We start from the raw sequence: 14,633 nt of genomic DNA, 5'->3' as shown, positions 1-14,633 counted from the left end.
TGCGGCGGCGGCGACAGCGAGGCCGAGGCGCCGTGAGGGGGCAGGAGGAGCGATCGGCGGGACCGGAAGGGGACTGCGCGGCGGCGCCGGCGGCTGCGGGGGTTATCTCCGTGGCTCCACAGAGTGTGCTCGCAGCGTTGCCGGGGGCCGGGCCGGCGGGGCGGGGCGGGGCGTGCACCCAGGCCGCGCTAGGCGCGCGCCGTAGCAATTGGCCTCATGGCCCCACCGCCCGCGCGCCCGCCCGGCGGCGCCCGCTGATGCGGCGGCGGAGGCGGTGGCGGCGGCGGCGGCGGCGGCGGCGGCGGCGGCGGCGGCGGCGGTGGCAACCGCCGCGGAAGGAGGAGGGGGATCCGCCAGCAGGAGGTGAGGTGGAGGTGGCCGAGCGAGCGGTGGTGGCGGAGGAGACGGTGGTGGAGGAGGCTCGCGGCCTGGAGGTGCAGGATGGAGGAGCAGCCGAAGGAGGGCGAGGCCGAGGTCGCGGAGCACTGGTTCTCCAAGTGGGAGCGCCAGTGCCTGGCCGAGGCCGAGCAGCAGCAGCAGCTGTGCCCCGAGCTGCAGGACGACGCGGCCGCCGACGCGGCGGGGCTCAAGAGCGAGCAACAGAGGCTCTGGCATCTTTTCCAGATCTCGGCCACCGCCGTGGCCCAGCTCTACAAGGATTCCGCCTGCCAACAGCCAGGACTGTCTATGTGGGACCCCTTCCAGAACGCGGCCATGGCCGTGACCAGCCTGTACAAAGAGAGCGGGCATGCCCACCAACGAAGTTTTGACCTGGGCGTCCAGGTTGGCTACCAGCGTCGCATCAAAGACGTACTGGAGTGGGTGAAGAAGGGCCGGAGCACCATCCGTCGCGAAGACCTCATTACCTTCCTCTGTGGCAAAGCGCCCCCCGCTGCTCCCCCCCAGCGCACCCCCAGGACGACCCCGAAGCCGTCGGCCGGGGTTGCCACGCAGGCTGCGGGCACCGAGTCCACTTCGTCGGTGGATGTCGACCTGCAGCCCTTCCAGGAGGCCATCGCCCTGCATGGCCTCAGTGGCGCGATGGCCAGCATCAGTGTACGATCCGGAGCGCCTGGGTCCCCTGCTCCAGACAGCGCGGTGGCCACCAGTGGGCGTCGAAAAAGTACCTTCCTTGAGGACGACCTGAACCCCTTTGGGGCAGAAGAACTGGCCCTCCGTCTGGAGAGTGGCAGCATCCGCAAGCGCTCCTCGGCCCAGTTCGGTGATGGCACCATAGACTCCCCGTCCCACAAGCGCAACCGATTGGTCTAGACTGCCCCGTTGCGTGCCCACCACCATCTTGCTTGACAGCTCACTTGACCTTCAACATGCTTGTCGAACGGCTACTGGGGATCATCTGTCTGCCTTCTCCAAGTTAAACAAAGCTTTCGGTCCGGTTTACCAGAAAGAAACTCCAAAAGTATTCCAGAGAATGGCTCGGCTGGCTGACTTTCCAACAAATATAATGATATTAGGGAACATCCGGTACCACCGAGTCAGCAAGACCGTGTGAAGCGAAGAAGTATGCAGTCAGAGCGGGAGCCTACTATATCTTGTGCATACCTATATTCCTTAGCACCTTGCACAGTTGCTGGTGCTCAAAATGTTTGTTGAATCTATTAATTTGACCTAATTAAAAATTCATAAAGGAGAGAGACACAGCAGGTGTTTACTTGCATATATAATCATTTTATCCTTCCTTGTTTTGGTTCTCCGCTTTAATGGTCTTTGCCAATTCAGTTACATTGTACCAAAATGTAAGATTAGACATCTTTGTGACTCTGGACTCTTCCGTTTGTGCCCCATTGTACATGCACCTAATTTCTAGAAATCTGTGGAAGTAATATATTTTAGGCTGTGATTTGTTTTGGAAAAAAATGATTGATGGCTTTGGTGATTATAATGGTGGGAAGAGGTGCCATAATGGTTGGGCTGGTAATACTTGATGTTGGGTAGATTTGATGCTCTCTTGAGGAAAATGAAACTAAAACCAGCAGTTGAGATCCTGATGAAATAACATGGTGTTCCCGGAGGCCCGATTGGTGCTCCTTTTTTTTCCCCTTAGGAATGTAAAAATTCTTTTCTCTGAAATTACATCTTTTTTTTTTTTTCTGGTGATCTCTGTTTTCAAGTTGAAGGCCAGTGAATCACAATGAACTTCTGGGTTTTCAGAGGAAAGCATGGGATAACTAAAACAAAATGAGCTTTGTATTTAGAAACACCAATACTGGAATCATAACTCTACAAAGTAATTGTATGGTTTTGGGCAAGTCACTTAATATCCATTGGCCTCAGTTTTTATCTGTATAATGAAACTATGTATTATTAGGGTCATTGTGAATACCAGATGAAGTCTATATTTCAAGTATCTAGTATAATGCTTGGTACCTAGGAGTACTCATGTTCTCCCTGTATAAATAAAAATCCGTGAAACATTAAAGTCCAAATATTTTAGCAAAACAGATCAACCTAGAAACCATCAAGCAGAACCTCTGTGTTAGAGGTGGAAGGACTGTTACCCAGTTAAAACTTGCCTAAATATCAAAGTACGTGTTATACTTATGTGGAGGTCATGACTCTGTATCACCTGTCTAGAGTCTAGGGAATCTTTAGAATTCTGGAAATGTACTCATCAGTACACATTACAACCAGCAGTAATGAAAGATCTATCTTTTCTGCCCTAAAAGAATATGGAAAGGGAGATAATTATGGGAAGAATTTGTAAGTGAATGTAGCAGGGCATGTAAACTGCTAAAAATGCTTTTGAGTAAGGGTGAGGTGTAGCACAGATGATGGAGAGGTACAGCCAGTGGATTGGGGATGGAAGAGATAGGATTAAGATTATGCAAGAATAGGAGGAAGTTGAAAAGCCCAAGTCTCCCCCCAGAATTTTCCAGCTAGTGCATAAAAATTCACACATAGATTACTAAGCAATCTTGTGTTTATGTTTACATCACAGAGTTATTTCTGCTTTTATTAGCATGACCTTTGAAGGAAATTTGTAATTGACCAGCACATGAAACTACTACAAAAACATCAAGTGAATTCCCTGATACGGAACAATTTCATATTGCACCCTGTAAAAACTGAGGCAATCTTAGGTCCTAAGAAGCCACTTTAAAAAAAATCATAAAACACTCTTTATTCTCAAAGAATTCATCCTGCTTTGGAAGATAAATTATGTAGCCAAGGATGCATTTCTGCCTTAGGGAAAGCACCCAAGGTCGATGCAGAATTCAAAGAACAGAAGCTCTTCTTGCTGAGAGGGTCACAGTGCCTGCAAGAAGTAACATTTAAACTGAGTTCAGAAATCCCTGGGCAGGAAGCTCTTCTTCCAACAGAGGGAGAGTATCTAAGGATGTCTGAGGACAGAGTGAGTAGAGGAAGTAGGGCCAAAATATAGAGGGACTCCAGTGCCTGACTTAGTGGTTTAGTTCTGTCTTGGGGCAGAGGGTGAGGTGATGCCACACCAACTGTAGTCTGGGAAGACTGATTTGGCAGGGGGATCAGCTTGTCCAAAAAGAAGGTACTGGAGCAGAGGCAGCACAACTTACACTCAGAAAATGCTCTTCCCTGGGGACTTTACCCTCTGGTTAAGCCAGATTAAGGAGATGGATGATTTGACAGAGCTTTCCCTACAAAGGCTTTGGTTTACCCCACCCTCTCAAGACACACAGCCTACAAGGTATGAAGCACCTCCAGTGGTGCTCTACAGTGCATGTGGAAAGCTAAGAAAGCCTCCAGGTCCACTTATGAGTCTCACTCAGAGCAATTCTTCTGGTTCATTCTTCCTGCTTCCAGTACAGGATGCCCCTCCTCTAGTGGAATGGTTGGGGCGCTCTGTGCTACAGGTTTGAGTGGCCACTACAATGTTAACAGGTAACTGTAGTGAGAGTTGTGACAAGGCGAGTCAATGTGAAGGCAGGGATGTTGTTGGTCTCATTTACCTCTGTAATTCCCCGTGCCTAGTACTAGTACTGTGTCTGGCCTATATGGGCACAAGATAACTATTTGTGAAATGAGTGGATGAGTACAGCCCCATCCAGATCAGGCATGGCCACGCCCCTTTCCCAAATCTCTTCCTTGCTTCTCAGGAAACACACCTGAAGCGCATGTCCTAATTCCTTAGATGACTGCCACCTGCATATGTTTGCCATCATTCCCTGCTATTACATTGTTTGTGCCAGGAGCTTGTGAAACGGGCAGCTTTAGAACCATTCTCCAGCGGAATTCATCTCTCAGGGGAAGGGTCTGCAAAGCTACCTGCCTTCAGGAGGTGGTCTCGGTAATTAGGATGAAAGATGAAGTCTGCAAATCAGCGCTGACCCTGACTGTGAGATTCGTGATTGAGTCAAGGATTTAATTTCTCATTCCTCATTGTTAGAGAGCTTTTTGTGGAGGCCTAAACAAAAATCTCCCGATTTCTGATTATTATCTTGTCATTCGGCACATTTCCTCTGGAGGAGTACGCATCAGGCAAAGGCAAAAACTAGTTAAGAGATAAAAAAGAAAAAAGAAATGCTCTCATTTTCTTCCTTTTATACATCCCCGAGAGAAGGCTCTGATTTCCTCAGCTCTAGCTGACTATTTCCTCCATCAGACCACTGCTTTCTAATGAAATTAGAGTCCACTGATAGGAAATGTTACTGTTCAGATCATGTCGTGGTTTATGAAGTGATGATGCACTGCTGGGGGGAGGGGGAGAGGGGAAGGAGGGCTGGTTCCTCATCACCACTCTGCTGTAGTAAGCATAGACTTTTTGCAGTGTTGGGTTTTCTTTGGGGTTACTGTTGAGATTGCTCATTCGGGGAGCCCTTGCCCTTGCTACCACTCTAGACACCAATTAAACTGGATCACTTCCAGTTTCCTGAACTTTCGATCATCTCTATCTCTATGGCTTTTACCTGGGAGCTACCTTGGTCGGGAATGCTATCGGCCTCCCATGTTTTTCCACCTCAGTGCTCCTCAGCCTCAAGTATCTGCTCCTATGCTTTCCTTATTTTCATTTCATTTCATTTTATTCATTATTATTTTGTTGCTTGGTTATCTGGCTTGCCTTCCCAAGACAGAATTAAACATTTCCTTTTCATAAAAGTCCCCGCTTTGGGACTCATGATTTGAATCATCAGTTTGGCATTGTCCTGCACCAGTAGATGTTAATCATTCATTCCTATCCCCAGGGACTCACATCCCTCAATAGGTTGGTGAGGATCTCCAGGATTGCACGCATAGGTTGGAAAAAGTGCATGCTCACTGTTATACTATACTTGGATGTTGTGAATGAAAACTTCTTTGCCACAAACTTTATAATTAGGGAAAGGAAAGCTCAAAATGAAACTTCAAAGAAACGGGTGTATTCTAAGAGTGACTAAATATGCTCCTCCAAAAAAGTGTAGCAAATGATCACTTTCTCATTTGGAGACAAGATTGCAATGCCTCAGACACTGATAGCAAGCACCAGGGATTAAACCTTGACTTTTCAGTTAATTGACCTTGAAAAACTTCGGTTTCTTTTTGGGAGCCATTTGATATTTAATATATGAAACAAAAGACTTCTCTTTCTCACAGGATTGTGAAAGTTCCCACAAGTTCTGCATTCTAATCTGTGGTTATAATTTGATAGTAGGCTTAGTGCTAACTTTTCTATGATATTCTCATTTAAATAATTTAGCATCTGACTAGTTAAGCTCTATGATTTCCTTGTAATACAGACACCACACTGGAGCAACTCCAAGCTAGAAGATTCTCAAGGTGGGAAGGGCTGGGCTACTTATAGGTTGAGAACACATATGAACTGTTTTTTGTTGTTGTTGTTTTGGTTCCATTGTTCTCAGCAGGGCTACAGTGAAAACTCTGACTGCTTAAAGGCATGTAACAGCCAAATGAACTCTTGTTCAGGCACTTTTCTAAAAATCCTAAATTTCATAGCCAGATGAGCCTTAAGCTCAATGGACTAGAGGGGGAATTGGAGAACTAGCAACTCTCCATCTCAACTCTGGGGAAAACTGAAATGGAAACCATCCTGATCATGAACTTCTTTCCTCATATACAAGAGCATTTTTTGTTGTAGACAAGTTGACACCTCTTTAGAGTAAGCCTTCTGCCTTTTGTTATGGTACTTGGGCTTGAACTCAAGGTCTTGAACTTACTATGCAGGTGCTCTACCACTGAGCCACTCTGCCAGGCCTTTTGGTGTTGGGTCATTTTTTCAGATGGAGCCCTGACTGCAATCCTCCTGTTTCCTTTGTAGCTGGAATGACAGGTCTTTACCACCACTCCCACCATTGTGCTTCTCCTATAACTGAGATGACAATGCATCCAGTCATTGGTTGATATGGAGTCTCAAACATTTTTTTGCGGGGGGGGGGGGAGTGTTCAGGATGGCCTCAAACCACATCCCACAAGTAGCTAGGATTAGAGGCTTGAGCCAGGCCTGTCTCTTCCTTCTTTTTTCAACATTATCATAACCAAACTGTGGCTACAGATGTTAAAAAAAAACAACCTACTGTTTTCTTGTAGTTTACAGGATGGAGCTGAGAAACTCCAGGGCTTGCATATGCTAGGCAAGTGCTCTAGCATTGAGTTGCATACTCCTGTCCTTTTTAAAAGAAAATTTCCAACCTCCAGGTTGGATGCGATGCATTTTGTTTCTATGTTTCCTAATACACAAACTATGTTCCCTGCCCCCAAACTCCACATATGGCATATATTATATTGTATGTCTTACATTTACTTTTCTACCCAGCTGCAATTTTCACATTCTTCTCGAAATCCCAGGCTTTATTGACACCAGAATCCAACTTTGTGTTCAAGTGTGAATATGTGAAATTGGAAGCTTATGGGAAAGTTGGGGGAAAATGTAGGGTCATTAAGAAAATCATGTGCCAAACCATGCGGGAGCCTCTTAAATACAACTTTGGTGGTCATGACCCTGGCCGGAGGGGAGAGTCTGTGATGTCACTTCTTCCTCGAGGCCCAGTTTCACGGATAGTATCTCTGAATGGAATTGTCTGAGGGAGATTGTTCCTTGTGAAAAGTTCACATGATAGAGTTTGAAGAGCTTGTTTTACTCAGAGCTCAGCAGGACAGAATGGTTTGGAATGCAGTATTCTGTGTGTTCTGTTTGGCTGAAAGCTGTCAGAGGGAACAAGTATTTAGCAAACAGCATGAACAAGGATTTGAACTAGAAAACGAGATGGGCCTTGACAACATTGTAATAGTGGCTTGTGTCCTTAAAAACTGCTCAGTGGTTCGCAAGGAGGTGATAAAAGATGACTAGAAAAATAGATAAATAGATTTGGGCATTAATCAAAACAACCGGATGGGAGAATGTTCTCGTATGGGTAAAGTTTGAATAGAAGTTGTTGCTCACTGCAACCATTTCCATTTTACTATATTTGATAGGATGTTTGCCTCTATTAAGGCAGTAGTGAGTAGATCGAGTCTGTGGCTATAAGAAAATAGATCGATTGATCAACTATTTACTCTGTACACCTATGTTGAATGTTTTTATATTTCTCTGAATTAACAGAATAGATTACTTGATAGTGTTTAGTAACTTTTCATGTTTAAGTACAATTATGCACTATTCAACACATCTTTCAGTATTTGCATTGTCTTTGCTTAGAAATCACTTCTAATTTTGTCATTGGTACTATTTTCTTTTCCCAGTACTGGGATTAGACTTCAGAGTCTGGGTTCTGTCCCTTTGCTTTTTCACTCAAGGCTGGCACTCTACCACCTGAGCCATAGCTCCAATTTTGGCTTTTTGGTGGTTCATTAGAGACAAGAGTCCACAGACTTGTCTGCCTGAGCTGGCTTTAAACTGTAATTCTTGGAGCTCAGCCTCCTGAGTAGCTAGGATTACAGGTGTGAACCACTGGTGCTGAGCTAATTCTATTTCTTAATCCTTCTTAATACTTCAATTTCAGATGTCACCTGGGACTTCTACATGGAAACTACATCTTGATGGATGACAACGTGCAAAATACTGCAGGTATTGAAGTATTGCAGTATTGAATACTGCAGAGTTTGAAGTTCTTTTATGTTGCTATCCTGAGGTCATGCCAAACTCTCTTGCAGCCTAAGAAGGTATTTATTATACCTTACACTGAGTGCTTCCAGGTAGCAGCAAATGTGCAAACGAGAATCCAATATTTGCTACATAAAGGCCAAGACACATGGATCTAGCCAAGATGTCTATAAATGGACTCAGTGGAAAGTTTTACGATTGTGTATGAACACACACTGCTAACATTGACTACAGCTTAAAAAGAAATCAAATTCAATTAACTAACCTCTTCCAATTTCAATTCAATTTGACCCACACTGTTAGAATGCAAAACACTGTGCTACCTCAGGCAAAATATACAGAATTCCTTTCACTTACTTTTTTGGTTTGCTGTGATATCGTGTCAACACAAGTTACAATTCATAAATATGAGATGTCATTGTTTAGAAACAAAAAAGGACTTCTCTCCTTGACTTGTAACTCTTGTAAGTTTTATTATTATTATTTGCTTGTTTGCTTGCAAGGTCTTAGGGAAAACTCTGGTTCCTAGCTTTGATACAAACTCAGAAATTTGGAAGATGAAGTAGTCTTTTTACAGTGCTGTGTCATGGTCCTTTGGTTTGGGGGCTTGGTTATACTCAAGAGGAGATGGGCCCTGGGTTCGATCCCTAGCACCCAAAAACTAGCAGTAATTGAAAAGGAATGGGCAAATTTGCTTTAACAATAAATTTATCAAATGCAATATATCTGATATACCATTTCAGTATGTAATCAATGTAAAATTTATTAATGAGGGGCTGGGAAGTTGGCTCAGTGGTATAGCGCTTGCCTTGCATGCATGAGGCCCTGGGTTCGATTCCTCAGCACCACATACGCAAAAAGAAAAAAGCCGGAAGTGGCGCTGTGGCTCAAGTGGTAGAGCGCTAGCCTTGAGCTGAAGAGCTGAGGGACAGTGCCCAGGCCCAGAGTTCAGGCCCCACAACCGGACCCCCAAAAATTTATTAATGAGTTATTTAAATAATCTAAGAAATATCCTAAATCTTTGAAATCTAGTTGTGTGTGTGTGTATACTTGTGTGTGTGGCGGGGGGGGGGGTCTGTCTGTCTGTCTGTCTGTCTGTGCCAGTATTTGGGTTTAAACTCAGGGCTTGGGCACTATCTGTTAGCTTTTTACTCAAGGCTGGCACTCTAGCATTTGAGTTATAGCTCTACTTCCAGCTTTTTAGTAGGTAATTGGAGATGAGAATCTCATGGGTTTTCCTACCTGTGGTGTCTTCCATCGGCAACCCTCAGATCTAGTCTGATGAGTTTACAATAGCTGAATATTTTCATTCAGTCTTAGCGCTGTGTTCAATAAGCACACACTGGTGGCCATTCTGTTATAATGCATCATCCTTGATAGATCAAGCCTCCAATCAGGATAGAAAATTGTGATAACTCAAGTATACTGACCTTTAGAGGTGTTTCATAAGGCTGCTTTCCTTGGCTTTGGCCAGACCAGATCTCTTAAGTTGACAAGTTTGCTTTTTTTAATGCTCAGTACCATTTTTTTCCAAAACCATATTAGCATTGTTCCATGTACTCTTCTCTGAATTACAGGATGCAGTAAGAAAAGGGGAGTTCCTTACTCCTGAAACAGGTAGTTTTAGGGCGCAGTGAAAAAGAAATATTGTGTTACTTAGTAGTAAATATATGGTTCTCATTCCATTGAACAGACAGCAGCATTTATGGTACAGGTGCCATAGATCAGGCTGTGTGATAGAAGCTCTGAAGAATTTGTTTTTCTTGGGGAAGGGGAGGTCGGTCATGGGGCTTGAACTCTGGCTCTTTAGCTCAAGGCAAGCACTCTACCACTTGAGCCATAGAGCCACTTCTGGCTTTTTCTGTGTATATGGTGTTAAGGAATTGAACCCAGGGTCTCTTGCATGTGAGGCAAGCACTCTACCACTGAGCCACCTTCCCAGCCCTGAAGAATGTTTAATAATGGCTGATACATTCTTGCCTTCAAGGATCCTATATTTTTGTGAGTTAACACACACGTATACACATGCACTCATACAAACACCCACAAACAGAGCACAGATAAATCCAATGTGAATGAGGGTTGTAGCAGAGGCACACCATGTGTGTTTGATGTATAGACTAGGTTGAGATTCACTCCAATTGATGGAATTCTGAGGCACATCAAGGAAGAGGTGAATGGCCTGAGCATTATGGTTTAATATTTTCTAATTACTTTATCAAAAGACTTACTTACAACAAATCAAACAGAATCAAAATTTTGGAATCAATTCTAAAACAGTTTAAATGCACTGGTCACCTGGGTATATTGGGCATACTTTTTTGGGTGCTGGTCCTGGATCTTGAACTCAGGGCCTGGGTGCTGTCCCTGAGCTTTTTTGCTCAAGGCTGAGTCTGTGCCACTTGAGCCACAGCTACACTTCTGGCTTTTGGGTGGTTAATTGGAGATAAGAGTCTCATGGACTTTCCTGCCATGGCTGGCTTTGAACTGTAATCCTCAGATCTCAGCCTCCTGAATAGTTCGGATGATAGGTGTGAGCCACTGGTGCCCAGATGTTTTGCATAATTTTTACATTCTAAATTAGCCAAGAATAAAACGATTCTCTATTCCTCAAGATTACAGTGTCAGAGACTCCACACAGGCAAAGGAAGTGGCAACCCAATGTGGCTTTTCTGTTTCTTGACTGCATTTTTCCCTTATCACCCCAGAGCTTCAACCATAAGCTATTTGATTAAAATGTACTCCCATGTGGAATTTTGTGTTAGAGAGTTGCTGATTATCATGTTCATTTCTGGTTTTGAGAGGGCAGTTAGGGACATATAATATTGGCAAATTTGTTTAGCCTTTTATACTTTACCAAGTGCTTTCACACTGATGATTATATCCTGTCCTTTCTCCTTTTCCAATTGTTTTTCCTATTCTTCTCCTTCTTCCTCTTCCTCTCCTCCTTCTTCTCCTCCTTCTTCTCCTCCTCTTCCTCCTTCTCCTTCTTCTTCATCCTTTACCTCTTTCTTTTCTTCCTCCCCATCATCTTCCTCCCTATTACCCTCTTATTTTCCTTTTTTGTGGTATTGATGATGGAAACCAGGGCCTTGAACATGTTAGAAAAATGCTTTAGCCGGGCGCTGGTGGCTCACGCCTGTAATCCTAGCTACTCAGGAGGCTGAGATCTGAGGATGGCAGTTCAAAGCCAGCCCGGGCAGGACAGACCATGAGACTCCTATCTCCAATAAACCACCAGAAAACCGGAAGTGGTTCTGTAGCTCAAGTGGTAGAGCGCTCGCCTTGAGCTAAAGAGCTGAGGGACAGCGCCCAGGCCCAGAGTTCAAGCCCCACGACCAACAAAAAAAAAAAAAAGAAGAAAAATGCTTTACCACAGAGCTACATTCCCAGGCCTTTGAGTCTCACAGTTTCTTTTATAGTTTCTTTTGAGACATGGTTTTGCTACCTAGCCGAGAGTGGCCTCAAAATTGCTACCTTTAGCCTAAGTGTTGGGATTATAGGCACATCCCACTATTCTTGGCTCGTGGTTTCTGTATCTGACAGTATTACAGGTTAAGAAACTTCAGGCCAGAAAGATATTCAGTAGTCTTATTCATCGAGGATATGTTTTGAGACCCCCTCCCCCACCAGTAGATGCCTACAACTATAGATAACACTGAACCCTATATAGAATGTGTTTTTCCCAAACATATATGCCTATGACAAAGTTCATTTTATCTTTTCCTTTGGAATTTTATTTTTGGATTCACACACAAGTTTAACTTAATTTGTATTTGAATATGAGTACTGTGATACTGTGGTAGTCCAATAACTGAGATGGCTGCTGAATGACATAGGTACAAAGTAAATACCCAATAGAAACTAATGATTTCCTTTTGAATGGAATATAACTAAGAGCTCATAGAGGGGCTGGAAAGGTGGCTCAGTGGTAGAGCGCATGCCTTGCATGCCTGAGGCCCTGGGTTCAATTCCTCAGCACCACATAAGGAGAAAAAGCTGGAAGTGGTGCTGTGGCTCAACGTGGTAGAGCGCAGGCCTTGAGCTGAAGAGCTGAGGGACAGCGCCCAGGCCCAGAGTTCAGGCCCTATGACTGGACCCTCCCCCAAAAAAGCTCATAGATTGCTTATTTGGGGGACTTTTTATTTTATATTTTCAGACTGTGCTTAGCTCTAGGTAACCAAAACTCTAGAAAGCAAAAGTTCAAGCAGGGGGGATAATCTACTGATTTGCCTTGACTATTCTATGGTCATTTGTCTTATGCGTTCTCACTTCCTGGCCAGTGGTCTCATGTGGTCTTCTACCCTGCTTTTCTGCTTCCTCTAAGTCCTATCTATCCTTCAAATGGTGGGAAACAAGGATACCCAAAGGAGATCCATGCTAAAACTTTTAATAAATAAAAACCGAATCACTCTTAATAGGAAGTAATCTTTGCATTGCAAAGTAATTTCTCTATTGGCTCAAAATCCAAGCTCCACTGTGGAGATTAGCATATAATTTCATTTAAAAATAATCTTACAGGGGCTGGGGATATGGTTTAGTGGTATAATGCTAGCCTAGCATGCATGAAGCCATGGGTTTGATTCCTCAGTTCCACATAAACAGAAAAAAGCTGGAAGTGGGCGCTTTACGTCAAATGGTAGAGTGCTAGCCTTGAGCAAAAGAAGCTCAGGGACAGGCCCAGGCCCTGAGTTCAAGCCCCAGGACCAGCAAAACTAACTAACTAAATATAAAAATAATCTTATAGTCAACAGCTAAGGAACACATTTATTAGGTAAATTATACCTAATTCCATAGAGAAGTTCATTAGTTCAAATTGCCTAATGTCTTTAGATTAGTCAGGTTTTTGTTTCCAGAAATGTGTATAGTCTGAAATTTCTACAATCAGTGTACAGTTGCCAATTGAATGGCTCTTTCCCCACCCCAGAAAAATATTTTTTTACACTCAATGAATTTTACCAGTGGGATGCGTTTTCTTTTCTTTTCTTTTTGTTGGTCGTGGGGTTTAAACTCTGGGCCTAGGTGTTGTCCCTGGGCTCTAAAGCTCAAGGCGAACACTCTACTGCTTAAGCCACAGCGCCACTGGAGATAAGAGTCTCACGGACTTTCCTGCCCAGGCTGGCTTTGAATCGTGATCCTCAGATCTCAGCCTCCTGAGTAGCTAGGATTATAGGTGTGATCCACCGGCACCCAGCTTACCATTTATTTTCTGTACCACAAAACTGAAAGCCATGTCTCTGCCCTTAGATTTTACTTCTATTCCTTATTTTGGAGAGACTCCTCCCATTTTTCTTTCCAATGGCATTCGAAAGAACATGCAGTGCAACTAATTATAAAACAACAACAATAAAACCATATTAGAAGCAGCAAAACCTACTGGCATGAATCATAACTTTGTGGAATATATATATATATATATAAATATATATATATTCCACATGTTATCACCATTTGATATCCATCCAGATGAGGTAGATAAACAATTTTAATGGGAGACAAATGAACTTTGGCTATAGTAACTTTTGACCTATAACATAGCAAGAAATGTTATTCATTTTCTTCAAAACACCAATGTTAATATATAGTTTTGATTGCCAAATAAAGACCAGTAGATAACTAAGAAAGTTAGAGGAAGAAATGTACTATAAAAATCTATGTGATGGTGCTGGGAAGGTGGCTCAGTGGTAGAGTTCTTGCCTCATATATATGAGGCCCTGGATTCGATTCCTCAGCACCACATGAACAGAAAAAGCCAGAAGTGGTGCTGTGGCTCAAGTAGTAGAGGGCTAGTGTTGAGCTTAAGAGCTGAGGGACAGGGGCTGGGAAGGTGGCTCAGTGGTAGAGCGCTTGCCTTGCATGCATGAGGCCCTCGGTTTCATTCCTCACACCACATGAGCAAAAAGAAAAAAGCCAGAAGTGGCGCTGTGGCTCAAGTGGTAGAGCTTTAGCCTTGAGCTGAAGAGCTGAGGGACAGTGCCCAGGCCCAGAGTTCAGGCCCCACGACCGGACCCCCCCCCCCAAAAAAAAGAGCTGAGGAACAGCGCCCAGGCCCAGAGTTCAGGCCCCATGACCACCAATAACAACAAAAAAAATCTATGTGAAAGCCAGGAGCTGGTGACTCCTGTCTGTAATGTTAGCTACTCAGGAGGCTGAGATTTGAGGACTGCAGTTTGAAGGCAGACAGAGCAGGAGAGTCCATGAGACTCTTGTCTCCAGTTAACCACCAGAAACCCAGAAATGGAGGTATGGCTTAAAGTAGTAGAGTGCTAGCCTTGAGCAAAGAAGTTCAGGGACAACACCCAGGCCCTCACTTCAAGTCCTGTGACCAACAACAACAAAAAAATGCTATGTGATTGGGTTTCTCTAAATGTAGTATGACTAATCTAGAGAGATAGCTGTGTGCCAGTGGCTCATGCCTGTAATCCTAGCTATTCAGAAGGGTGAGATCTGAGAATTATAGTTCAAAGCCAGTCTGAGCAAGAAAATCCATAGGACTCTTTTTTTGGGGGGGGAGTCCGGTTGTGGGGCCTGAACTCTGGGCCTGGGCGCTGTCCCTCAGCTCTTCAGCTCAAGGCTAGCGCTCTACCACTTGAGCCACAGC

The 14,633-nt window shown here is 44.2% G+C and overlaps 1 protein-coding gene across 1 annotated transcript; it reads left to right on the top strand.

Moving 5' to 3' along the window:
• The first annotated feature begins 441 nt into the window (after positions 1-441).
• LOC105992873 (UPF0472 protein C16orf72) lies at positions 442-2,378 on the top strand. Its single transcript, XM_013025959.1, has one exon. The coding sequence runs from the start codon at positions 442-444 to the stop codon at positions 1,270-1,272; it is 831 nt and encodes a 276-aa protein (XP_012881413.1). The 3' UTR covers positions 1,273-2,378.
• Positions 2,379-14,633: the final 12,255 nt, after the last annotated feature.

The sequence above is a fragment of the Dipodomys ordii genome, unplaced genomic scaffold (assembly GCF_000151885.1).
Source record: "Dipodomys ordii isolate 6190 unplaced genomic scaffold, Dord_2.0 Scaffold89, whole genome shotgun sequence".
Classification (NCBI taxonomy): Eukaryota; Metazoa; Chordata; class Mammalia; order Rodentia; family Heteromyidae; genus Dipodomys; species Dipodomys ordii.
This window is presented reverse-complemented; position numbering and strand designations above follow the sequence as displayed.